At 56.6% G+C, this 23,304-nt stretch overlaps 2 protein-coding genes and 1 long non-coding RNA gene across 14 annotated transcripts in view; 2 read left to right on the forward strand and 1 right to left on the reverse strand.

Moving 5' to 3' along the window:
• Nucleotides 1-581: 581 nt before the first annotated feature.
• On the reverse strand, nt 582-7,486 carry LOC139363931 (uncharacterized). The gene is made up of 4 exons (XR_011625175.1): nt 7,245-7,486; nt 7,015-7,121; nt 1,191-1,380; nt 582-688 (listed from the first exon to the last, which is right to left on the reverse strand). It is a non-coding gene; the product is annotated as an uncharacterized lncRNA (long non-coding RNA).
• Nucleotides 7,487-7,625: 139 nt separating this feature from the next.
• LOC105483082 (SH2 domain containing 5) lies at nt 7,626-20,467 on the forward strand. 9 transcript variants are annotated; one of them, XM_071099110.1, is made up of 12 exons: nt 7,822-7,896; nt 8,319-8,453; nt 9,076-9,163; nt 11,832-11,960; nt 12,314-12,394; nt 12,841-12,915; nt 13,841-13,987; nt 15,559-15,810; nt 15,956-16,124; nt 16,457-16,565; nt 17,284-17,443; nt 18,200-20,467. In XM_071099110.1, the coding sequence occupies exons 4-12, from the start codon at nt 11,874-11,876 to the stop codon at nt 18,401-18,403; spliced, it is 1,284 nt and encodes a 427-aa protein (XP_070955211.1). In that variant the 5' UTR covers nt 7,822-7,896; nt 8,319-8,453; nt 9,076-9,163; nt 11,832-11,873; the 3' UTR covers nt 18,404-20,467. The 9 variants fall into 9 exon arrangements, with proteins under 9 accessions (XP_070955213.1, XP_070955212.1, XP_070955215.1 ...); XM_024793202.2 differs by having other exon boundaries at nt 9,076-9,139; XM_071099112.1 differs by lacking the exons at nt 7,822-7,896; nt 9,076-9,163 and adding an exon at nt 7,626-7,642.
• A 1,686-nt stretch (nt 20,468-22,153) lies between these two features.
• LOC105483084 (kinesin family member 17) overlaps nt 22,154-23,304 on the forward strand; it is a 54,696-nt gene continuing 53,545 nt past the window's right edge. For 2 of the 4 annotated variants that reach the window (XM_011743710.2, XM_011743711.2), the window contains exon 1: nt 22,154-22,684. In XM_011743710.2, coding sequence (XP_011742012.2) covers nt 22,454-22,684 — 231 coding nt within the window. In that variant the 5' untranslated portion in view covers nt 22,154-22,453. The remainder of the gene's footprint in view (nt 22,685-23,304) is intronic. The other 2 variants (XM_011743712.2, XM_011743713.2) reach the window with 1 other exon arrangement.

Raw genomic sequence — 23,304 nt, forward strand, 5'->3', positions numbered from 1 at the left:
ATTCGTCCAGTTTGCAGGACGCTGATACTCGTGAGAGCTTTTCCCCACCAGGAGCCACAGCTTCTATCAGAACTTTATGTTGCTAAATGAGCAGCTTGCTTTTATAAACTGTGAACTTATGTTCCAGGAAGTAAGAAAAATTCCAGAATGGGGATTTTCTCAGAAAACTGAATTTTTTGGACATGGGATCTGCTTAGTAATCATGACCTGGAATGTTAGAAATCCTTGCTCTTTTATTTATGATTCTGAAAGAAACCTTAGTCATTCAGTCTCTCCTATCTTTGTGTGCTTTGTCTAATACCAACAAATAAATACTCTTTTTCCTAATTCCCAGAGTTTCACATCCTGCTCATCCATTCTACTGTTTTGAGAACTTTTGCTCTGATGAATTTATTCTGTCAGACCTAAATTCCTTGTTACCTGTTTGTGTAACTCAAACTTGCTGATATAGTCTATAGAATAATAAATGTTCTTCTGTTGCAAATTGAGATTGACTCCCGGTCAGAGTATGCCGTTCAGTCCAGTGTCCTAACATCTATGGCTGTGGTCCTGCACAGTGGTCCTTGAAGACTGTGTCACTTACCAGATGTATGACCCTGGCCACCACTTAATCTCCCTGAGCCTTGATTTCCTCATCTTTAAATTGATGGGCTTCACGTTCACAATCCTTGTTTTTTTAGAGTAATACCTAGAAGCAATGTGAGAGTCTTCAATTCCAAAGAGATACTGAACTATGTTCACTACACTACAGTTAGTAATGCATTTAGTATCTTAGGAAAGACTTTTAAAAAATGAGAGCCAAAACATCCAATTTCACAAAAGTTCTGTTTTGTTTAAACTACATTGTAGTTTCTTATTGCTAGATGCTTTAAATCACATTATCTCAAATTCTCACAGATATATTTTCAAAGATATATGAAATTATCCTCAATTTTCAGAAGCAAATAAATTTAGTTGATTTCCCCCAAATTCAGGATGTAATAAGTGAAGGAGTTAGATTGAAGCCAGGCTTGACCACTCATCCTCCTTCGGTGCCTCCTTTAGTGGTTTTGTACACTGATAGTTCAAGCAGCAAACTCTTGACAGCAAGAACGAGAGGGTCATGCCATAAAATTAATGGGCATTGGTTAGCGTATTTTTTTTTGATTCGCAGATTTTTAAATCAGATTATTAAACTGTTAGAAGCTTACTTGGTAAAAGATGAACAAGAATGAAGTATATACAGCCTCGAGTTTCAAAAGCCAGGGAGCAGGGAAGAGAAGCCAGGTGAGCAAGAGATGTGAGTTCCTTCTGAGCTGTGGCCACCAGATGCCTAGCTGCCACCGGGGTCAAACCTGGTGCCTCATTTGGCTCACTTGTCCGTGTAGATGAAGAACAGAGCTGCAGAGAAAACTGAAACTACTTGATGTGCAATCTTTATTTCTTAAAATCTCCATTAAAGAATACCAGCTTAAGTCTTTCAGCATAGGCATTATTTTAATACTGGTTAATACCTGCCTTACCTTACTTTCTGGAATGCATTTCAAGACCTCCTGTTTTGTCTGTGGTAACAAACTTTGTAAAAAGCATTTCTGGGAAGGAGCCATCTTTTTCCAGACCTGTGCTTTTCAGTTGGGAAGGTACTAGAAACCATTCCTCGTTTCTCTGCCTCTCAAATGGGATAAGCGTAGGAACAAAAGAAATATGGTGCCTCTTTCTGGGGCATCAGTTTTATTCAAAGATACTGCAGGGTATACTGCTTCATGGTAATATTGACACAAATGGAAGGTAGTATGGAGCCCACAAGAGTTGGTAAGATGAAACGAGATTTCCCAGAAACAAAGCAGCAGGAGTGCTTCAGGTAGGCTCTGCTGTCTGATCCCCAAGACATGTACGTTCACTCACTCTCCTTGGAAAACACGAGAAGCAGTGCCTGGGACCCTCCGAGAGTGTACAGCTACCTGTAGTCTATGTCCACTTTGGAACCAGGACTAGCAGTGCTACCTTGGGCAAGTCACTTAACCTTCTGATTCTCTGGAAAAGTGAGTTGAACTCAAATCAATTTGTTGCAGCCCCTCCAGCTCTGACATTTCTCTGTATAACCTCCACACTTTCTGCCAACCAGAAGAATATACAGGGAAGAAGAGCCAAGCAATACTGTGTTGTGGCCCATTTCCTGATGGATAAGGAGCCTTATGTTTCTTAGAGATGGGGGTCTCACTGTGTTACCTAGGCTAGACTCAAACTCCTGGCTCAAGCGATTCTCCTGCCTCAGCCTCCCAAGTAGCTGGGGTAGGCATGTGCCACCATGCCTGGCCAGTAATCTTATTTTAATCACTGTATTAGTTTTCTAGGGGGGACCATAACAAAGTACCACAGACAGGTTTAAACAAAAATGTATTAATATTTTCTCCAGTTCTGAAGGCTAGAGGTCCAACATCAAGGAGTCAGCAAGGTTGGTTTCTCCTGAGGCCCCTGAGGGAAGGATCTGTTCTAGGCCTTTCTCCTTGGCTTATAAATGGCTGTCTTTTCCCTGTGTATTTATGTCACCTCACCTCTGTACTTGTCTGTGTCCAAATTTCCTCTTCCTATAAGGACATCAGTGTTACCGGATTAGGACCCACACTAATGAACTCTTAATTTATCCCCTTAAAGACCCCATCTCCCAATATGACTCTGAGGTACTGGAGATTAGGACTTCAACATAAGAATTTAGGGAGGACAGTTCATGACATTGTCTCCGAATTTCTTTTTTTTTTTTTTTTTTTTAATTTTTGGAAACGGGATCGTGCTCTGCCACCCAGGCTGGTGTGCAGTGGCATGATCATAGCTCACTGCAGCCTCAAACTCCTGGGCTCAAGCGATCCTTCCACCTCTGCCTTCCAAATAGCTGGGACTATAAGTGTGTGTCACCACACCCAGCTAATTTTTAACTTTTATTTTTTATTATTTTGGTAGAATCTTGCTCTGTTGCCCAGGCTGGTTTGGAACTCCTGGCCCCAGGTGATCCTGCCATCTCAGCCTCCCAAAACATTGAGATTACAACAAGTATGAGCCACTGTGCCTGGCTCGGAATTTTTTTTTTTTTTTTTTTTTTTTTTGAGACGGAGTTTCACTCTTGTTGCCCACTCTGGAGTGCAATGGCGTGATCTCGGCTCACTGCAATCTCCACCTCCTGGGTTCAAGTGATTCTTCTGCCTCAGCCTCCTGAGTAGCTGAGATTACAGGCACGCGCCACCACGCCCGGCGAATTTTGTATTTTTAGTAGAGACAGGGTTTCTCCATGTTGGTCAGGCTGATCTTGGAACTCCCGACCTCAGGTGATCTGCCCGCTTCGGCCTCCCAAACTGCTGGGATTACAGGTGTGAGCCACAGCACCTGGCCGGAATATTTTTTAAAATCACTGTTCTAGGTCGCTTATTTTTGGGGGACAGTGTTGGTAAATTGCAGGGACGGCCGCCAGGACACATCTGAGAGAACAGAATGATAGTGTTCAAAGGTGAAAGTAACTCAACATGTGAAGGTGTTTTTTTGTTTGTTTGTTTGTTTTGTTTTGTTTTGTTTTTTTTGAGGCGGAGTCTCGCTCTGTCGCCCAGGCTGGAGTGCAGTGGCGCGATCTCGGCTCACTGCAAGCTCCGCCTCCCGGGTTCCCGCCATTCTCCTGCCTCAGCCTCCCGAGTAGCTGGGACTACAGGCGCCGCCACCACGCCCGGCTAATTTTTTTGTATTTTTAGTGGAGACGGGGTTTCATTGTGTTAGCCAGGATGGTCTCGATCTCCTGACCTCGTGATCCGCCCGTCTCGGCCTCCCAAAGTGCTGGGATTACAGGCTTGAGCCACCGCGCCCGGCCAATGTGAAGGTGTTGGAGACTTGAGATGGAGTGTGCACTGTTCAAAGTGGATGTGGATGACCTGTTACTGTGCTAAGCCTGTTGGGAGTTCACCATCTTGGCTCTGGTTTTCAGTCCTGTTGTTGGAGAACAGCTTCTCAGTGATGTGGTGTTACTTCCCACACATTCATCAGCTGCCCACTCCAGCACTAGATTCTGGGATTTTAGAGAAGGGAAGATTGATAGCAAGCTCACACATGTGTGGTTTAGTCATTGTCATTGACGCATCAGGAAATACCATGACATGGCATGTGCACCAACATGTTCAGCAGTCATGACTCCCACCCCCACCCCAGCTTGCCTTTTTGTCGTCCTTCCCTGCTTAATACGGGTCCTTTGGGCTTCCTGGACACGTGAGTCATTAATCCAGTGGTTGAAGTTTTACACCTGGTGGCTCCCAAGAGCTTGTGTTGTCATGAATGTGAGATCACAGACATTTGGCAGATGACGCAGTGATGGCCGTTTTATGCTGCAATCCTGAGCGGAACCCAGGAAATGGCTGACACCCACTGAAGTTTGTTACATTTCATGTAAACCTTTCAGTTTGTACATCAAATGTACCTTTAGCGAGGCTGCATCTGTGGTACAAGTTTGGTGTTTCTGCGCTTTTAGGAGAGGCAGGAGAATTGCTTTTAGGACCAACTGAATTTGGTAACCTGGGGAAATAACTCAGATAAGCAGTTACATTATTTCTATGCATAAATTAAAACGAAGGCCGGGCACGGTGGCTCATGCCTATAATCCCAGCCCTTTGGGAGGCTGAGGCAGGTGGGTCACTTGAGGTCAGGAGTTCAAGACCAGCCTGGGCCGTCTCTACCAAAAATGTGAAAATTAGCCAGGCGTGGTGGTGTGCACATGTAATAGGCTACTTGGGAGGCAGAGGCAGGAGAATTGCTTCAACCTGGGAGGCGGAGGTTGCAATGAGCAGAGATTGCACCCTAGTACTCCAGCCTGGGTGACACAGCGAGACTCCATCTCAAAAGTCTCACTCTGTTTCCCAGGCTCCATGGAGTGCAGTGGCGCGATCTCGGCTCACTGCAAGCTCTGCCTCCCGGGTTTCAAGCCATTCTCCTGCCTCAACCTCCTGAGTAGCTGGGACTACAGGCGCCTGCCACCACGCCCAGCTAATTTTTTTGTATTTTTTAGTAGAGACAGGGTTTCACCGTGTTAGCCAGGATGGTCTCGATCTCCTGACTTCGTGATCCACCTGCCTCAGCCTCCCAAAGTGCTGGGATTACAGGCGTGAGACACCGCGCCCAGCCAAAAAAAAATTTTTTTAAGTAAAAATAGAAAACTTCAAATATATAAATGCATTTGGTTTTGAAACCTTGTATTTCTGAGTCGGACTGAAGACCAACAAAAAGAAGGCCCTTCTTGTTAGTAGAAGTCAGTAGTCAATGTCGCAGACTTTGAACATACTTATCTTTCTAGATTTTCTTTTTCTTTTCTTTTCTTTTTTTTTTTTTTCCTGAGACGGAGTCTTGCTCTTGTTGCCCAGGCTGGAGTGCAGTGACATGATCCCAGCTCACTGCAACCTCCACCTCCTGGGTTTAAGCAATTCTCCTGCCTCAGCCTCTCAAGTAGCTGGGATTACAGGCGCACACCACCATGCCCAGCTAATTTTTGTATTTTTAGTAGAGATGGGGTTTCACCTTGTTGGCCAGGCTAGTCTCCAACTCCTGACCTCAGGTGATCTACGTGCCTTGGCCTCCCAAATGCTGAGATTACAGGTGTGAGCCACCGCACCCGGCCTCTAGATCTGGTTTTTGTAGCACTTTGTATGTTTTATTGTAAATCTCTGTGTTCCTGGGATCTAGCACAGTGCCTGCCACTCAAATATTGACCCTCTGTTTCCTTCTGAGAAAGATTTAGAAAGCGGGATTCTCCCTCTGGTTTTGACTATTTCATCATCTGAATTTAAACTTTTGTCATTTTGACCTGAAACAAATTCCTGCCACTATTTTTTAAATTGCATGTATCAGAATGAATTGTATGCATCAGAAAACTTGTTAGAGTTAGTATTTAACGGAGCTGTGCCTCCTGTTGCTCTCTCTGAATATTCTCAAAACGGGGACTGGGGAGCTAGTAATTGTCCAGTCCTCTATTTAAAATTTATGCGTTTTTCTCCCTCCTGCCCCACTCAAGAAAGCTAGGAATTAACCCTTTATTCTTTGTGAACTCCGAGTTTAATAAGCTGGATTTGCAGAGAATAGGAGCGACTTGTAAACCATCTTGGTCCCTCTTGTCACTGGACTCGAGGCTGGCAGATGGCTGTGGTGAAGTGTTGCCCAGAGCACTTGACATTTAGAAGTCAGAGAACCCTTGCTTCAGCCCTGGGCAATATAGTGAGACCTCTTCTCTACTAAAAAACAAACAAAAACATTAGCTGGGCGTGGTGGCATGCACCCGTAGTCCCAGCTGCTGGCTGCTCGGTGGCTGAGGCAGGAGGATCGCTTGAACCTGAGAGATGGAGGAGTGAGCAGTGATCGTGATCGCGCCACTGCACTCCAGCCTGCGCGAGAGAGTCAGACCCTGCCTTAAACTTCACCTTGCTGTACTGTCACATACAAAAGAAAATCAAGAATAAAAGTAAAGTCTAATGTCAGCTAATATTTACTGGGTGCCTCACTTCCTGTGGATCAGGCACTGTGCTACGCACTTTGCTCGTTTGAATGCTCACGTGGCTGTGAGTCAGGCGTTAGTAACGCTCCTTTCCATCCGAGGAGCTCACAGATGAAAGTGATAAAGGCGTTTGCCCAAGGCCTCACGTTCGTAAGAGGAAGCGCCCAGATTTGGGGCCACGCCTCATTGCTGCCTCTGGGTTCCCAGATCCCCTGAGGAGGAATGGCCAGCATGGCCTCTTGGCGCAAACCCGCCTCCTCTGGAACTCCAGGGACCCTCAGGCCCTCTGCGCTGTTCCCTCCTGTCAGGGTGCCCCGCTCCCGGGCTGCAGTCTTTGTGCCCCCACTGGCCCTGAGCCCCTGTGTCCTGATTTCTCTGTGGTGTGGTGCATGGGCAGGTTCTGGGGGGGTTTCTGCAGATGTCACGTTTGATACACAGCAGCCTTGGCTCGTCGCCCGGTCTCCTGGGACGTTAGCGCTCCCGGTCCCAGTGCCGTGGCTGCAGCTGCTCGCCCCATTCCCCACCTAAAGGGCCCGAAGGACGGGGCCATGGCCCGTGTGCGGTGAGCAACGTTCCTTCCCAGACTTCTCGGTGCTGGGCCCCGGGCTAGGCAGGATCGGTCAGTTCCCTGCTGAGAACGTCCGGGCGGGAAGAAAGTGAGGAGGGGGAGGATGCGCAACGACCCTCCACTCACAAAGGCCGGGCCCGAACCACCCCTCCCTGAGCGCCTCCACCAAGCCGGGCTCGGTCCTACACAATGGGGACGGAGACACTCCGGTCCAGTGTCACTTGTCCTCGAGTAAGAGGAGAGGGATGACAGGCGAGCAAGGGAGTCACAAGGGCTCTGCAGAGAGTGAAGCGTGAGTGGTGGTCATGGAAGGCTTCCCGGAGGAGGCGGTGCGGTAGCCGCAGCTCGGAAGACGCGGAGGAGCCAGCCAGGAGGGGAGGGGCAAAGGCTCTCCAGGAGGAGGGACCCGTGAGTGAAGCGTGGGGGATTCAGCGCCCCCAGCCCGGGAGGAGGTGCCTTCGGAGCTCGGGGCCAGCCTCTACCGCCCTTTCAGGCGCAGCGCCGGGCGTGGGCGGTGCCAGGGCCCCTCGCGGCCGCTGATTGGGCGGCGCGGCGGAGAGGAGCGGCTCCGAGGGCGCCGATTGGTGAGTGAGGCGGCTCGCCGCCGCCAGGTGATCTGGGGGTCGGTTCCCGCGGCCACGTGTGGGGGCGCGGGGACGGGCGCGGGGACGGGCGCGGGGACGGGCGCGGGGACGGGCGCGGGGACGGGCGCGGGGGCGGGGGCGGGGGCGGGGGCGGGGGCGGGGGCGGCGGAGGGCGGGCACCCGAGCGCCGGGCGGCGGCGGCGGAAGACGCGGGGGTCGCGGGCCGGAGCGGCGGGGACCTGACTCGAGAGGTGGTGAGTGAGTGCCGGGAGCCGGGCCGGGGCGGGGGGCTTGGTACGCGGACGCGGGCGCGGGAGGGTCTCGGGAGTGAGGGGCGCCCGTCACTCGCTCGGTCGTCTTCTGCCCTCCCTGCCACCGTAAGCCTCCTCCGTGCCCTGGAGCAGAGCCCAGCCCGCTCCTGGGTCCGGGGACTCTGCCGGGGCCCCTGGCCGTCCCCCGCAGCGCCCCGAGCGAGGTAGCGCAGCGGGACCGGCGGCCCACTCTGGAGCGCTTCGCACCCCCGCGCCCGCCCCCCAGGGGCCTCGGCGCACCCACCCCTGGAACAGCACTTCCCGCTCCCGTGTCGCCTGTTTCGAGAGGCCGTGAAGCAGCACCCCCAGCACACGCACGCACCTCGCCTTCTCCTCACCCCGCTGTTCTCTTCTCATTACTTTAGCCCCATGCCGTCTCCACCACCCCCTGCTGGGTGCCCCTAGAGGGCGGGGACCTTCGTCCACTGGCGGCGGGGCCTGACACACAGTCAGCCTCGGAAACATTCCAAGAAGGACCAGAGCTACGAGCACCCCAACAGGTAGTGCTGGGGGATTCCCACCCTACAGCTGAGGACCTGGAGGCTGAGAGCTTAAGTGACTTGCCCAAGGTCACGCCAGCCAACCACGTTAGACCCCACAATCCAGGTTCTTGACCCCTGGCTGGGTGGCCTTGGGTTTCCCGACCCTGTGGCCCAGGACAGGTGGACGCTTGTTGGGGCAGTGGGAGTAGACCCTCCGGCCAGAAGGCAGCACCTAGTTCCCTAGCCGGCGGCTTCCTTGCCTCGCCTCCTCCTGGACTGGCGGGGACCCCCACCAAACTCCAGCAGTGGACACCCTGCTTATCTGTGGGAGGGGAGTCCGAGCAGAAAGGCACCGCCATGGCCTCAGGAAACAGCACGAGACATGGATTTGCTTCCCTGCTCTCCCACTTAAGCTGTGTGACCATGGCCAAGTGACTTCACTCCTCTGAGCCACCCTTTGCTGACCCAGGGTCTGCAGGCTGGTGGTCTCCCCAACTCAGCTATGGTGCAGTGCCCCAGAGGGCTTCTGCGCCTGGCCCACGAGGCAGGTCAGCCCATCCAGTCTCCTGCCTCTGAGCAGGGCCACCTGGAAAACCTGAGGACAGCCCCAGCCTCATTCCAAGTGTGTCCCCTTCGGAAGGTGCCGGCCCAGCCAGACTGCAGTGGAAAGCCTGGGAAAAGCAGATCTGCCCCCAGAGAGACAAGTGGGTGTTTTGTGCCTGGAATGGGTAAGGTCTGTTTCCAGGCTTAGAGTGAGTCCCGTGCCCTCCCTGGTCCCCCGGGAGCCCCCCGCCCCAACTCCACGCCTGGGCTGAACGCACTGTGCTCCTCAGGCTTAGGAAGGAGGGAGGAACTTCCAGTTTCCACGGAGGCTAAGGACCAGGGAGATGGGGAAAGGATCAGGTGATGGTGGGTGGGGTGGGGCCCCTAAGAGGGCCAGTGGTTGGCCTCCGCATCCCCACAGCCGGGACACTGGGGACGCGGAAAGCTGCAGCTTTGGGTGTGGAGGGAGGGGCTACAGCAGCCCTGGACACAACTGTGTGCGCGTGTGAGTGTGAGATGCCCACGCGGCTCCTCCCCATCTCACGCTTGGTGCCTGAGGGGCTGGGTCCGCCAGGACAGGATGGGAAACGTACCCTTCCCTCTCCTCCCCACAGCTCTCCTTTCTCTCCTTTGCTTTGTCTTTCTCGCCCTTCTCTGTTCCTGCCTCTGTCCCCGGCCACCCCCTAATCCTCTGTACCTTCCCTCTCCTTTTCTCCGCGTTTTGCGTTTCGTTGTCTTTGCCTCCTCCCTCCCCACTGCCTGCCATCCTAGCCTATCCTGGCCCCAGGATGTGACTATGAAGTTGAAAGGTGGCTTCACTGGAAGCCCCCCCGCCCTGCCACCTCCTTACCTGGAAATGATGTCACATGGCTTTAGTGCGGGTTGCACATCTAACTTTGCTTTATTTAAACATGAAAGGTATGACATGAAAATGATCAGGGTACAATAGCCCAGAAAAGCAGGAGGGCAGCCAGGATAGGAGGGGGCGCCAGGAAGACTCAAGGGGACAGTACAGGTGCAGCATTTTTTTCTGGCTCCTGGCTGCTCACTGAAAGTGGATCGGTGCAGGCACCTCCACCCTGGCCTGAGCCTGGGGTTAAAGGTCATGGGCGGGCAGAAACAGGGTCCCTTCCTGGGCTCTTGGTGCTAACAGAGTCAGTTCCAAAGCACCCCAGCCCTCCTCCTTGAGCTAGAGCACACCCCAGACCCATCCTTGCTGCCCAGGGCTCTGTTGGATACCTGCTCTCTGTGGCGGGAATCCGAGCCCCCAGGCAGGACTCCCCAGCCTGGCCCTCCCACCCTGGGTGGGCGCCTGTCGGGGTGGCCAAGGACAAGGAGGGAAGCGGAAGTGGTCAGACCCCACTGTCCTCCCAAGCTCCCTCCTGAGCAGCAGGCTTTGTTGAGCTTTGGATCCAAGCCTGGCTGATGTCGGGCTGGGCGCCTGCTCCTCCATTCTTGTCCCCATCTACTTCTCACATGATCCCAGGTTTGCAAATGAGGAAGGGGATGCTCAGAGGGTTGAGGCAGCTGGCCCAAAGTCACACAGGATTTGGACCCAGGACTCTGATCCCAAGTCAGTGATGACAAGCAGGCTGGTGAGAGAAGCCAGCCAGGATGGGACACAGAGGTGGCTTTCCCATTGGTCCCAGCAGAGACTGAGGGAGCTGAGTCCTGGGGGACCTCGCCAGAGGCATTCAGCCGTTCTTTCTTGGAACCATGGGGCTATGATGTGTTAATTCCACATTAATTGAACACCAGCTGTGTCCTGGGCTCCCATGGGAAATAGTGTGCTCCCTGCCCTTGAGGACAATCGCCTAAGGGGGGTCCACTCCTCTTCCACGACTGGATGTGGGAGAGGGGTCCCAGGAAAGACCAGAGCCTGGCTGGGCTGAGCAGTTGGAGGGGGTGGTCCTCAGCCCCCAGGGCAGTTGTCCTCCTTCCCCACATCCTGTCTGCGTCAGTGCAGTGTCTGGCTGAGTTCTGGTTTTCGTGATCTGCAAGGGACTGGGGGGTTAAGGAAGGGGCTGGGGTCCGTTTGGGCTGAGTGAGGCATGGTCACCTGCAGCAGGTCCCTGGCCTCATCAGCTCTGGCCATCCAGCTTATAGCCAGCCACCTTCATGAACTACAGAGCTCCTGCCCTAGAACCTGCTATAGCTCCCACTGCCCACAGGGTGGGGTCTGAATTCCTGAGCCTAGCATCTAAGGCTGATCCCAAACTGGATCCAACCTGCTGTTCTGGTCTTGCTGAGGTCGGCCTGCGGGCCCCCGCTGCCTGCCTGCCTTTGTGTCTTTGCAGTCTCTGTTTCTGCTGCTGTCACTGCCTTTCTCTTTGATGGCGCCCTCTCAGGTGGCCCTCCCTTCCCTCGGGCACTTTGTGAAAGCTGGTTACAGGTCTATCCCTTGACTTCCACCCCCTGGGGGAGGCCCCAGCCCAGAGCACCACAATCCTCAGAGCTTGCTGAGTGAATGAGTGAGTGACCCTGGGCATGTACCGCCACACCCTTCAGATCTTGACCCAAACCTCCCCTCCTCAGTGAGGGCTTCCCAGCAACAATCAGCCTAGCCTCTAAGCTGACGTTTCCCATTCTCCTCCTCGCTCCATCCGCATCTCACGTGTGATCTACCTTACTATTTAGTTCAATGTCTTTCCCCCCAGCAACAATGTACGCTCCTTGAGGGCAGTCAGAGATGTCATCATTTTCTTCGGGGCTGGCTCCCCAGTGCCCAGGGCATTGCCCAGCATTGCTGCACACATAGCAGCTGCTTAGGAAGCCAGTGAATGAATGGCCTGTGGGGGGCACTCTGTGGCTTGCCTGCCTCGAAAGCAGCCCTTCCCCCTCTGCCCTTTGCAGCCTCCCCTCCTGTGGAGCTGGAAGCCAGGCACCCCGGGGGCCATGCAGAAGGCGGGGGCTGGGGGCCGCAGGGCCTCTGACTGTGGGCTGGCCCCTCACCGGCCCAGGTGCATCACCAAGTTTGCCCAGGTGGGTGGGGACGCCCTGTCCAGGTGTGCTCTGTTGGGTGGCCCTCAGGTAGCAGGTGCTGGTGGTTGGGAAGTGCTATGGGTCTAGGACCTACTTCTACCTCTCTCTTCCCTGACTTGGGCTGGGGAGTGTGTGTGTGTCCTGATGAGGGACTGGGACTTCGGAGAGCTTCAGTGACCTGACCAAGGTCACCTGCCAGGAAAGCAGCAGAGCCTGGGCTCCGAGAATCGAGCTCTGTCTGTCCACAGCCTGCCTGGCAGAGCAGATGTGTGTTTGGGGGGAATTTGGAGGATGGGGTTAGGAGCCACGGACCTGACTCCCTGACTTACTCCCTTCGCCCCACCACCGAGCAGTACGTGGGCTCCTTCCCTGTGGACGACCTGGACACCCAGGAGAGCGTGTGGCTGGTGCAGCAGCAGCTGTGGGCGCTGAAGGTGGGTGGCCTGGGAGGGCACTTCCCTAGTGAAAGTCACAGCCTTGAAGACCAGATAACCCCTGAGACCAGATCCACCCTCCCCACAGTTAGAGAGGGCGGGACACAGGCAGTGTTTGTGGTGGGCTGGTCAGGACACACACCCAGGCCCCAGAGGCCCCATCCCTTATGCCCTGGGCTACTGCGACCTGGGCCCCACAGCTGGAAGCCACAGATGGAGATGTGGGTGACAGTCATAGCCTGGCCAACGGTGGCCGTAGCTAGGGGTCGTCTGCCAGGAGCCATCCACACTTCCCCAGCGCCAGGGGGTTCCACCAGCCAGGGCCCCACCCCGTGCCAGGGGTGGTGGAGTGGGCTAACCAGCCTTTGGTGGATGGTACTGAGGCTGGGCAGGCCAAGGCAGGGTCTGGGAGGTGATGCCTGGCCCCACTACTATTTTCCACCCAGGACTGTCCCCGACGCCGAGCCGTCATCCTGAAATTCAACCTTCAGGGTCTCAAGATCTACAGCGGGGAGGGTGAGGTAGGAACCCCTGTGGGTGCAGGTGAGGACTGGATGGGTACAGGTGTCTCCAGCCTCAGGATGCGCTCTCCACCTAGGTCCTGGCCTCAGCTCGGCCCCCTTGCTTCCCCTGGGGTCCCCCTGGCGCACCAGCCTACCTGCTCTGGCCCTGTGGACTTGCACCAAGGGCCTCCTCCCAGGGCTGGCTCGGGCAACAGCTTCCCACCCCTGGGCCTCCAGAATCCCTCCAGGGCCCCCTCCCCGCCTGAGCATCAGGAACATCCAGCCCACTGAGGCTTTCGCAGCTTCCCTGCCCCGCCCTGGCTGGTGGGCCATGGGCAGCTTCACCCAGGTGCGGTAGGGCTGCTCCTGGCCACTGCTCCTCCCTGCCTTGCTGCCGGCTCGTCCTCCTGCTGAGCCAGCATGGGGCGGGCACTAACTGCGCGCCAGACTGCACCTCACAGCTGCGGGCATCAGTCACCTACCACTGAGGCACACCTGGTGTCTCCAGAGCTGGGCATTGCGGGGCCCTGGGGTCAGGTCCTGTGCCACTCACATGAGGTCCCACTGACCCCCAGCAACAGCCCCGTTGAGAGGTGCTGGTATCTCCCTACCTGACGCGTCACCACAGGCGCTCAGAGGACTGCCCTCGCCTGCCCGAGTCACACAAATGAGTGGCAGAGCCAGGATTCACACCCCAGTCACCTGCCTCCAGGGGCCAGGCGTGTCACCCCAGTGCCTGCCGTCACTCCCGTTCTCTGGGCCCCCGGCAGGCCGAGCATCACATGGGGGTGGCGATCTTGAGCCCCAGGGCCCATGTGAAGGATGAGGGCTTGAGACTGGGCGGGATGGAAGGAAAGAGGGTTTCTTCACCCCTGCAGGCTGGCGAGCAGGGGTGGGGCTGCCTGGTGGGTCTGATGGGGGCCTCATGCTGCTGCCTTGCCAGGTGCTTCTGATGGCGCATGCCCTGAGGCGCATCCTCTACTCCACCTGGTGCCCTGCCGACTGCCAGTTTGCCTTTGTGGCTCGAAACCCACGGAGCCCAGCCAGCAAACTCTTCTGCCACCTCTTTGTGGGCAGCCAGCCAGGAGAGGTATCTGGGGCTCGAGGCAGGGGACCACCATGGAGGCCGGAGGGACTGTGTGCCGGGCATCAGGGCGGGTTCCTTGAGGGCTTTGTCAGGGCAGCCTGATCCCCCTCCAGGCATGCACACCTCACCTCTTTCCGTGGCTCTTCCCACTGAGGACACCACAAAGCAAGTCAGTGGCCTCAGCATTCCCTAGGGCCCAGGGGCAGGAACCTGGCCACACGCTTGGAGAATGGAGAGTCACACCACTAGGGCTTCGCTCATGCCATTCTGTCTGGCACCCCCCTCCCCTTCTCATCCTGGCACATTCCACTCACTCTTCAGGGCTCAGCCCACATGTCTGAACCCTGCCTTGACTCCTCTGGAGGGCCCCTCTCTCTGGGGTCCTGCGACATGAACTGCACGCTACCATCGTCTGCCCTAATTACAGGCACTTGAGTTCTTTGAGAGCAGAGTCTGGGTCCAGGTCTTGAGACAGTGCTTGGCCCAGAGCAGTCGGGGTGGGCAGGTGGATCAGAAAGTCAAAGCCAGCCTGACTGTGAACAACAGAGCCTCAGCAGCGAGGCGTTTGGCAGACAGGCTCTGAGTTTGGTTCTGGCCAGCAACCATTTGCTGTCATCTTGTCTATCCAGGCCCTGTGCTGGATACTAGGGTGACAGGTGGCTGAGTCATGGTCCTTGATCTGATGCTCACGGGTCTGACACGTTGAGTCTGGATGGTGTGTGTGGCGGGTGGGATGCGCTGCTCCCAACAAGCACTGGGCCTGTGCTGGGAATTTCCTGTGCTCCATTTCACTGACTCAAAGGGGCACAGGGAGGTGGGGATGAGGAAACCGAGGCACAGAGAGGTGCCATGCTCTACCCAGGGTCCCACAGCCGCTCCTACGTGACAGAGCCAGGATTGGAACTCAAGTTCTGACTTCAGGGCCTGGGCTTTTGGCCCTTCCTGGAAGGGGGTGCTGATGTGGCGTGCAGGGTTGGGGTGGTAAGCCTGGGGGCAGGAGTGCATGAGCTCATGCTTCCATTCTCTGCTCCATGCGTGATACCTGGACCACAGAAGGTCCTCACTGTTTGTTAAATAAATAAAGGAAGCTGAGGCCGGGTGCGGTGGCTCAAGCCTGTAATCCCAGCACTTTGGGAGGCCGAGACGGGCGGATCACAAGGTCAGGAGATCGAGACCATCCTGGTTAACATGGTGAAACCCCGTCTCTACTAAAAAATACAAAAAACTAGCCGGGCGAGGTGGCGGATGCCTGTAGTCCCAGCTACTCGGGAGGCTGAGGCAGGAGAATGGCGTGAACCCGGGAGGCGGAGCTTGTAGTGAGCTGAGATCCGGCCACTGCACTCCAGCCTGGGCTACAGAGCGAGACTCCGTCTCAAAAAAAAATAAAAAATAAAGGAAGCTGGTAGGGGAGCCTGCATGGTGGTGAGGTTTTGAAGGGTAAGTAGGAGCTTTCCCAGGAAGAATGGGAAGCGCCTCCTAAGCCAAGGGGCTGCATGCACCCATGGTGAGTGGGCTGAGGCCCAGGGAGACGGAGATCTCCTCCAACTGAGCCCACCTCTCTCCCTCCCTCCCAGGTCCAGATCCTGCACCTGCTCCTATGCCGCTCTTTCCAGCTGGCTTACCTCTTGCAGCACCCTGAGGAGCGGGCACTGCCAGAGCCCTGCCCAGGACCCACAGGGGTGGTGCCCCTAAAGTCACTGTCCAGCTCTGGGGGCCCCCCTGGGGGCCTGGTGCGGGAGCCCTTCGGCTGTGATCAACTCTCTCAGAACGTCCATGCATTGGTCTCCTTCCGGCGGCTGCCAGCAGAGGGGCTGGTGGGCAGTGGGGTACGCAGCACCCCAGCCAAGGAGTGGGCAGTGGACAAGGGAACTGGGTATGGGTTTGGGGGGCATGTCGGGGGCAGGGGCTTCACTTGGCCTGACATGGCTGGACCTGAGTCTGCCTGCCTGTGGGCCCCTCTTGGTGCCCTAGAAGGAGCTGCCAGAGTCGGAAGGCCGCGCCCGCCATGCCCGCCTGGGGAATCCCTACTGCTCGCCCACGCTGGTGCGCAAGAAGGCCATTCGCAGCAAGGTGATCCGCTCGGGGGCCTACCGCGGCTGCACCTATGAGACCCAGCTGCAGCTGTCGGCTCGGGAGGCCTGTGAGTAGTGGGAACATGCCTGCCCTGTGTGTACCTGGGACACGTGCCTGTGCGCTCCTGGACCAGCCAGAGGTGGGCGTGAGTGCCCATTCCTGCAAGGCTGTGGCCACACCTCCAAGTGATGCCTGTGCATTGTGTGTGTTTGCCTGCATCCGGGTCTATGCACAGGGGACTGCGTACAGCTGCATATGGACCAAAACTGGCGGGTGGAAGACCTGTGTGCGGATGTGTCTGCTGAGCAGGGCAGAGAGGTGATGGGTGATGAGGCCTGCAGCCGTAGGGAATGGGAGGGCCTGGCCACTCTCCTTCTGACTCCTGGATGGTCTCCACAGTTCCTACCGCATGGGAGGCATGGCCCCGGGGTCCTGGTGGCCACTCGTGCCTGGTGGAGAGCGAGGGCAGCCTGACGGAGAACATCTGGGCCTTCGCTGGCATCTCCAGGTAGGAAAGGCCTGGCCTGGCCCGATGCCCAGTCCCTTGGAGTGGGCAGAGAAATACGGGCTTCCCAGGCCCCTGAGGCACACACTCCTGTGCACGGGCAGAGCGCTGCCAACCTCGATGACCTCAGGCCTGGGACTTCACCACCCTGGGCCTCCATTTTCTCTAATGTAAAATGGGGTTAATGAAAGGAGCTTCATCTCAAGGCTGTGGAGAGGGTCCAATGAGGTAATTTGGGTAGAGCCCTCAGCACTTGGCCTGCACAGGGCGAGGCCCCTAAGCGTCAGCTCTTTAAGCCTCTTTCCTGAGAAAGTCTTGACGTTGCCAACAATTACAGACCTTGGAGAAACCTTCTAAGCTTCTAAAAACTTATTTCTGTTGAGCCTGACTCTGAGTCAGGCCCCATGTTGGGTTTTTGCTGTTTTTTGTTTTGTTTTGTTTTTAAATTTCACTTTAGAGACAGGGTCTCATTCCGTCACCCAGGCTGAAGTGCAGTAGCGTGCTCATGGCTCACTGCAGCCTTGAACTCCTGGGCTCACGGGATCCTCCTGCCTGGGCCTCCCAAAGTGCTGGGATTACAGGCATAAGCCACCGAGCCCAGGCAATGCACTGTGTGTTGAAGGGCATTTAATCCACAGGCTGCCTTGATGCTGCTGGGGTTGTCATGACCATTGCCCAGGAGAGCAGTCCAGCCTTTACCCTCTCCCCTCTGTGCCCCTAGGCCCTGTGCCCTGGCCCTGTTGCGGAGAGACGTGCTTGGGGCTTTCCTGCTGTGGCCTGAGCCGGGTGCCAGCGGCCAGTGGTGTCTGTCCGTGCACACGCAGTGCGGCGTGGTGCCCCACCAGGTCTTCCGGAATCACCTGGGCCGCTACTGCCTGGAGGTAAGAGTGCAGCGGCCAGAGGGGCCTGGGCCCCGCCGCATCATTGGCTCCATCCCTGGTCCTTGGTGCCCTCCCGTTTCTAACTGCTGAGGTCCTGAATGCGCCTCACCGCCATCCCTGTCTCCCATTGGCTCTCCCTGGTGTCGCTCCTCGTCCAATTCCATCCTGCCTCTATTGTCCTGCTCTTTCCTCATTGGCCCTGCTGGCCTCGCCCCACAGCTGGCGCACTTGGCCCCACCTCTGCTGGCTCCACTCTGTTCTGACCTGAAGGCTCTTGGAGGGGAAGGGAGGTGCCTGGTCACTGAGGGCCCTTCTGTCCGGAGGGGGCTTCGAAGGGTACCTCTAATAAGAGTCTTGAGCTGGAGTCACGTGTAACATTTCTACAGGAATCCTGGCTTTCCCACACCCTAGCCCAAATTAGCAGAGGAGGAAACTGACTCAGAGAGAGCAGGGGCTTGCCTGAGCTCAACAACCTCTGAGTCTCCAGTGTGATGTCTTGTCCTGCCCCCCAGTTTCTAGGGATGGGAGGGGTTTTTCACATGTGTGCCCTTACTTCCAAGCTAAACATCTCAGTCCTACCCAGGCTGGGAAGAGAGAGAGGGAATGGTGCTTGGCTTTGCCACGATAGCACATGTGAAGTCTCTGGGCTTCGTCCCCTGCTCTCTAAAATGGGCAGGTTCCTGTGGGAGGAGGTGGCTGGTGCCTGGCGTGAGCCCTGGGGAAGGGGACTGGAGCTGAAGGCCCTTCCTCCCCTAGCACCTGCCGGCAGAGTTCCCCAGCCTGGAGGCTCTGGTGGAGAACCACGCGGTTACTGAACGCAGCCTCTTCTGTCCCCTCGACATGGGCCGCCTGAACCCCACCTACGAGGAGCAGGACTGTGGGCCCCCGGGCAGGCCGCCCCGGACTCTCCGGCCCCTCAGCCATGCCAAGTCCGAGGCAGAGCTGCAGGGCCTGGGCTAAGAGGTAGGGCCCGGGTCCCACAGGCCCCGCCTCATCCCGGCTCCTGGGCCCCGGCAGTGTCTCTGCCCTTCCTGCACGCCTCTGGTCGCCAGTTCCATCCAGTCACCCTGCCCTTGGAGCAGTCTTCCATCACCTCACTGTCCGTGGGAGGGGAGCCCTGAGGTTGGGTATCGCCAGTGGCTTCTCGCAGAACATGTGGGCTGCTGAGATTCCAGGAGGGCAGGTGGAGTTGCAGGTTTTGGGTAACCCATTGGGTGGCTTTGGATGACCCGCTGGGTGGCTTCAGATGCTTTGGGACTTCTGGGCTTCCGCTTTACTCCTGGGACAGGAGCTTCTTCACCGCGGAGTCGCGGCCCTCTCCTAAGGAGGCCAGGACTTGGGGCCCTGACTGGGAGTCTCCAGAAAGCTCATGAGAGGGGTTTGGGGAGGCAGGAGTGAGTTTTCACTCTGGGCAAAGACCTGGAGTGAGCCACTGTGTCTGTGGGAGCAGAGATGACTCTGTGGAGCTGGTGGGCAGGAGGCTGGGGATGAACCCATCTGGGCTGACAGAGCAGGGCTGTTTCTCACATGTATCTGAGAGCGAAGGAGGGGTGGGAAGGTGCAGAGAGGGCAGGAGGGACAGAGAGCTGTGCCCAGCGCTCACGCACGGGTGGACTCCTGTTGCAGAAAGGGATGCACACCAGCAGATAGGGCCAAGAATCTCCATGCTGTCTCCACTCAAAACCTCAGGGCTGTGACTCCCACTTTCTCCGAAGGGATGCACAGCTCACCCCTTCTCCCTAGGAATCACCAGGGCACCCCCACCCTCAGCTCATCTCCTTTAGCCATTTGATAGGGAGGGGCCAGCAGTGAGCTGCAGGCTTAGAGGGGTGACCAGGGCCCTCCCCAACTCGACCACATGTGGTTTGGTGGCTGCCTTGGGAGGGAGGCTGTCCGATGCTGACATTCCCCTTAGCATGGCGCTGACCGTGGCTGTCAGGGGCCACCTTGCCTCACCAGGCCAGCCCTACTGGGAATGGGGTCAGTCACAGCAGAACCGTCGAAAGGTGGACCTGATGTGGGCCCTGCCAGGGGCGCTTGGCCTCAGCGGGCCGTGGGAGACCCAGGGAAGCGACTCTAGTGTGAGGCAGTGGTCCTGCCAGGGACCGACAAACCCAGCTAGCCCTCTTTGTAAGCAAACTTGACAAACATGAATCTACCGAACTCAGTTACAGAACAAGTTCATTTTGCATGAACTTCTCTTATTGAAGCAGAAGCCGCGTCATGAGCCTGGGGGCTGCCCTCTCCCCATCTGGGAGTGGGACAGAACTGTTCAGTGCCTTGAAAGTCACAGATTTCTGACTCCTGGAAGGAAGTGGACAGCCCCGCCAGAGCAGAAAGAAGGGAGGCAAACTTGGGGAGTGAGAAGCCAGCCTCCCAGAGGCCCAGGCCTCGTGTTCCCCACCTCCAACCCTCCAGCGAGGACAGGGGCTTGGCTTGGGACCTTGTAACTTCCTTGCAAGTTAAGTGAGCTATCCCGTCACAAAAGATAGAAGGAACTGCCCTTTGGGACTTCTTTATGTTGAGTGTGAGTGGGAAGCTGGGACTCTGCTTTACAGCCATCTGTGCTGGAGCCATCCCCTTCCTGGACCAACCACTGGTCTCTATGGGAGGCCCCAGCCTCACATTTCCCTGGCAAGGAGAGAGAGGTTTAGCGATGTCCTGGGCCCAGGATTATAGCCCAGAGATGGGCAGTTAAGGAGACCTGGTCATTGGTCCAGACTTGGGCCAAGGCTCTCCTCTGTGAGGGATGGGTTTTACTGGTGAATTACCTGTGTGGAGAAGCTATCAGGGCCATGTTTAGCACACTGAAGGGACCAGTCTCCACCAAGCACTTTAACATCCCTCCAGCCAGCATTGATTGATCTCATGTTACAAAGAGGGCAAGGTTTTTGGCCCTTGTTTGCAGACTCCATGTCTTAATCAGAGACCACAGTTTTCTCTTTGTTCCAATCAGCGCCACCTCGGTAGCCCCGCTTTCCTTGCTGTATGGATTTGAAACAAAATAAAATGTGTTGCTTCAGATGATCTGCTACAGACTTTTCTTTCCTTCGAAAGGTGAGGTTTTTGTCCAGTTTCCCTATTTCGTTTTTGCCAAACATACCTTCAGCTGGTGCTGAATGGTGAACCAGAGGTCCTGTCCTCAAGGGCTCAGAAGGAATTGCTCAGGGAGACTCAATCAAATTACGTTCCTCTTCTGCTGTAACTTTCAGTGGATATGTCTATAGGAAAAAGACTCAAGTCCTTCTGCACTGGCAACCCGGGCTTGCTTTCTGCTTCTGCAATGTGCCACAGGACCTCCACACAGCCCAGACCGGCATCCTCCACCTCCTCCCTTCCCTTCACCTTGTTAACCACGCAGCCATCATATTTCAGCTCCAGTCAACCTCAAGATGCCTGCCCTATGCCCTGGGCTGAGTGAGGTTCCTTTTTTATATGTTCCATGGGCTGGGCGCAGTGGTTCGTGCCTGTAATCCCAGCACTTTGGGAGGCCGAGGTGAGAGGATTGTTTGAGCCCAGAAATTGGAGACCAACCTGGGTAACAAAACTTAGCCACTCGGGAGGCTGAGGTAGGCGGATCGCTTGGGACCGTGAGGTTGAGGCAGCAGCGAGCTATGATTGCACTCCAGCCTGGGTGATAGGGCAAGACCCTGTCTCAAAAAAAATACGTTGCATGGAACTGATTATTCAGTTTTTAATTACATTTTCATTTAAGGGATTTTGTTTGTGGGATTTTGTTGCCTGTGTCTGTCTCTCCAGCTAGATCATGGGCCAGGAGGGTTGTCTCCCCAGTATCTGTCACGGTGCCTGACACGGAGCTGACACTCAGTGTTGCAGTGCAAGGAAGAGCCCAGAGGTGTGACAGAGGTGCTCTTCTGGCTGGGGAACTTGCGCTGAGCCAGGAGGGATAGGCCAGGCAGCCTTCCATCCAAAAGATTTGGTTTTGTTTTTGTTTTGTTTTTTTTTGGATGGAACTTTGCTCTTTTTGCCCAGGCTGGAGTGCAATGGTGCAATCTCAACTCACTGCAACTGCAACCTCTGCCCCCCGTGTTCAAGTGATTCTCCCGCCTTAGCTTCCTGAGTAGCTGGGATTACAGGTGCCCACCACCAGAGATGGGGGTTTCACCATGTTAGCCAGGCTGGTCTCGAACTCCTGATGTCAGGTGATCCACCCGCCTTGGCCTCCAAAAGCGCTGGGATTACAGACGTGAGCCACCGCGCCCGGCCCAAAAGACTTGGCTTCTAAAGTGTTTGTTTTACAATCTCGGGTCTTAGAAATAACAAGGGTGGCATGAGAGGAAGCTGTCCAGGGGCTGTGGGTTGTGGGCAGCCTTCCCCTGAGCCAGTACGGGGACGTGGATAAGGGGCAACAGATCCTTGCCGCTGTTCTCAGTTAGGTCCCTGGCCCGTGCCTAAGGCCTGGGATCTATCTAGGCCGGGAGTCCTAGTCTTAACCGCAGCCTCGGCAAGCTGCGCAACGTCTCTGAACTGGGGCTGTGCGGATTCGAGAAGACAGCAGATGCGAAAGGAGCCCAGCCAGGACTGGTGCTTCCCGCAAGTGGCCGCGCGTGGCTGCCCGGGGATTACTCGGGCGAAGCTGGCGGGCCAGGCCAGGCGTTCCCGGGGCCCCTCCTGTGACGCCACGGGCGTTGCCCAGCAACCGCGAACGCCGAGGCGGTGAGCGTGCCGGCGGGCGGCTGGGGAGGCTCCGGGCTGAGGTCCTGCGGCGGCGCCTGCAGCGCGGATCCCCCACGTCCCCGCTCGGGCCGGGCCTCAGAAACGGGCGAGCCCGGGCGCGGGAGGAGGCGGCGGCCCCGGCTCGGGTCTTGCGACTCCCCGCTCCCCTCGGGGCGCCCCCCAAGGGGTCCCCGCCCCCCGCCGCGGCCCCGCCCCTGCCGCAAGGCCCCGCCCCCCGTGGCTGGCGCTGGCCCCGCCCCTTGGCCCGGGCTGCTGGGGGTCCCCGGCGGGGCGGGGGTCGGCTCCGGTCCCGGTGGTCCTGGGCGCGGCGCTATGGCTTCCGAAGCGGTGAAGGTTGTCGTGCGCTGCCGCCCCATGAACCAGCGGGAGCGGGAGCTGCGCTGCCAGCCGGTGGTGACTGTGGACTGCGCGCGCGGCCAGTGCTGCATCCAGAACCCGGGCGCCGCGGACGAGCCGCCCAAGCAGTTCACCTTCGACGGCGCCTACCACGTGGACCACGTCACCGAGCAGATCTACAACGAGATCGCCTACCCGCTGGTGGAGGTGAGGGCGCGGGACAGGCCGCCCTCCAGGCCGCAGGGCATGGGGCCGCCCCGAGGGTACCCAGGGGGCGGCACTGCCCCCCAGCCAGGCGGAAAGGCCCTCGAGGGGCTCAGGCAGACGGGAACAGGTAGGTCCGGAGGCTTTTGTCCAGGCGGGACACAACCAGAGCCTGCCTCTAGTGTCGCCTCCAGGTCTGCACTGTCCCCAGCGCCTCCGCCTCCCGGGTTCAAGCGATTCTCATGCCTCAGCCTCCCAAGTAGCTGGGATTACAGGTGCTTGCCACCACGCCCGTCTAATTTTTGTGTTTTTAGTAGAGATGGGGTTTCACCATGTTGGCCAGGCTGTTCTCGAACTCCTGACCTCAAGTGATCCTCCCGCCAAGTGCTGGGATCACAGGCATGAGTCACTGGATCTGGCAAAATGGTGACTTTTCATCTTCCCTCACTGGCAAGTCGGGGCACACCCAGCCCTGTTTTGGTTACAGCATGGGTCTTTGCAGTGGAACCGGGCATAGATGCCATGTGGGCCCTTGGGGCCTCAGAGCAGTTCTCTGGGATGATCTGCCCACACAGGATCCACCCCAAGCCCACACTAAGGTCTAGAATTTGCAAACTCATGAG

This window comes from Macaca nemestrina, chromosome 1 (assembly GCF_043159975.1).
Source record: "Macaca nemestrina isolate mMacNem1 chromosome 1, mMacNem.hap1, whole genome shotgun sequence".
Classification (NCBI taxonomy): domain Eukaryota; kingdom Metazoa; phylum Chordata; class Mammalia; order Primates; family Cercopithecidae; genus Macaca; species Macaca nemestrina.

What these genes read in the sequence shown, in the direction of transcription:
- LOC105483082 (XM_071099102.1), top strand. Translation starts at nt 11,763, where the DNA reads ATGGCCTGTGGGGGGCACTCTGTGGCTTGCCTGCCTCGAAAGCAGCCC. An exon ending in GCCTTCGCTGGCATCTCCAG is followed by an intron (nt 16,566 to 17,283) that starts GTAGGAAAGGCC and finishes CTGTGCCCCTAG; the next exon opens with GCCCTGTGCCCTGGCCCTGT. An exon ending in TGGGCCGCTACTGCCTGGAG is followed by an intron (nt 17,444 to 18,199) that starts GTAAGAGTGCAG and finishes TTCCTCCCCTAG; the next exon opens with CACCTGCCGGCAGAGTTCCC.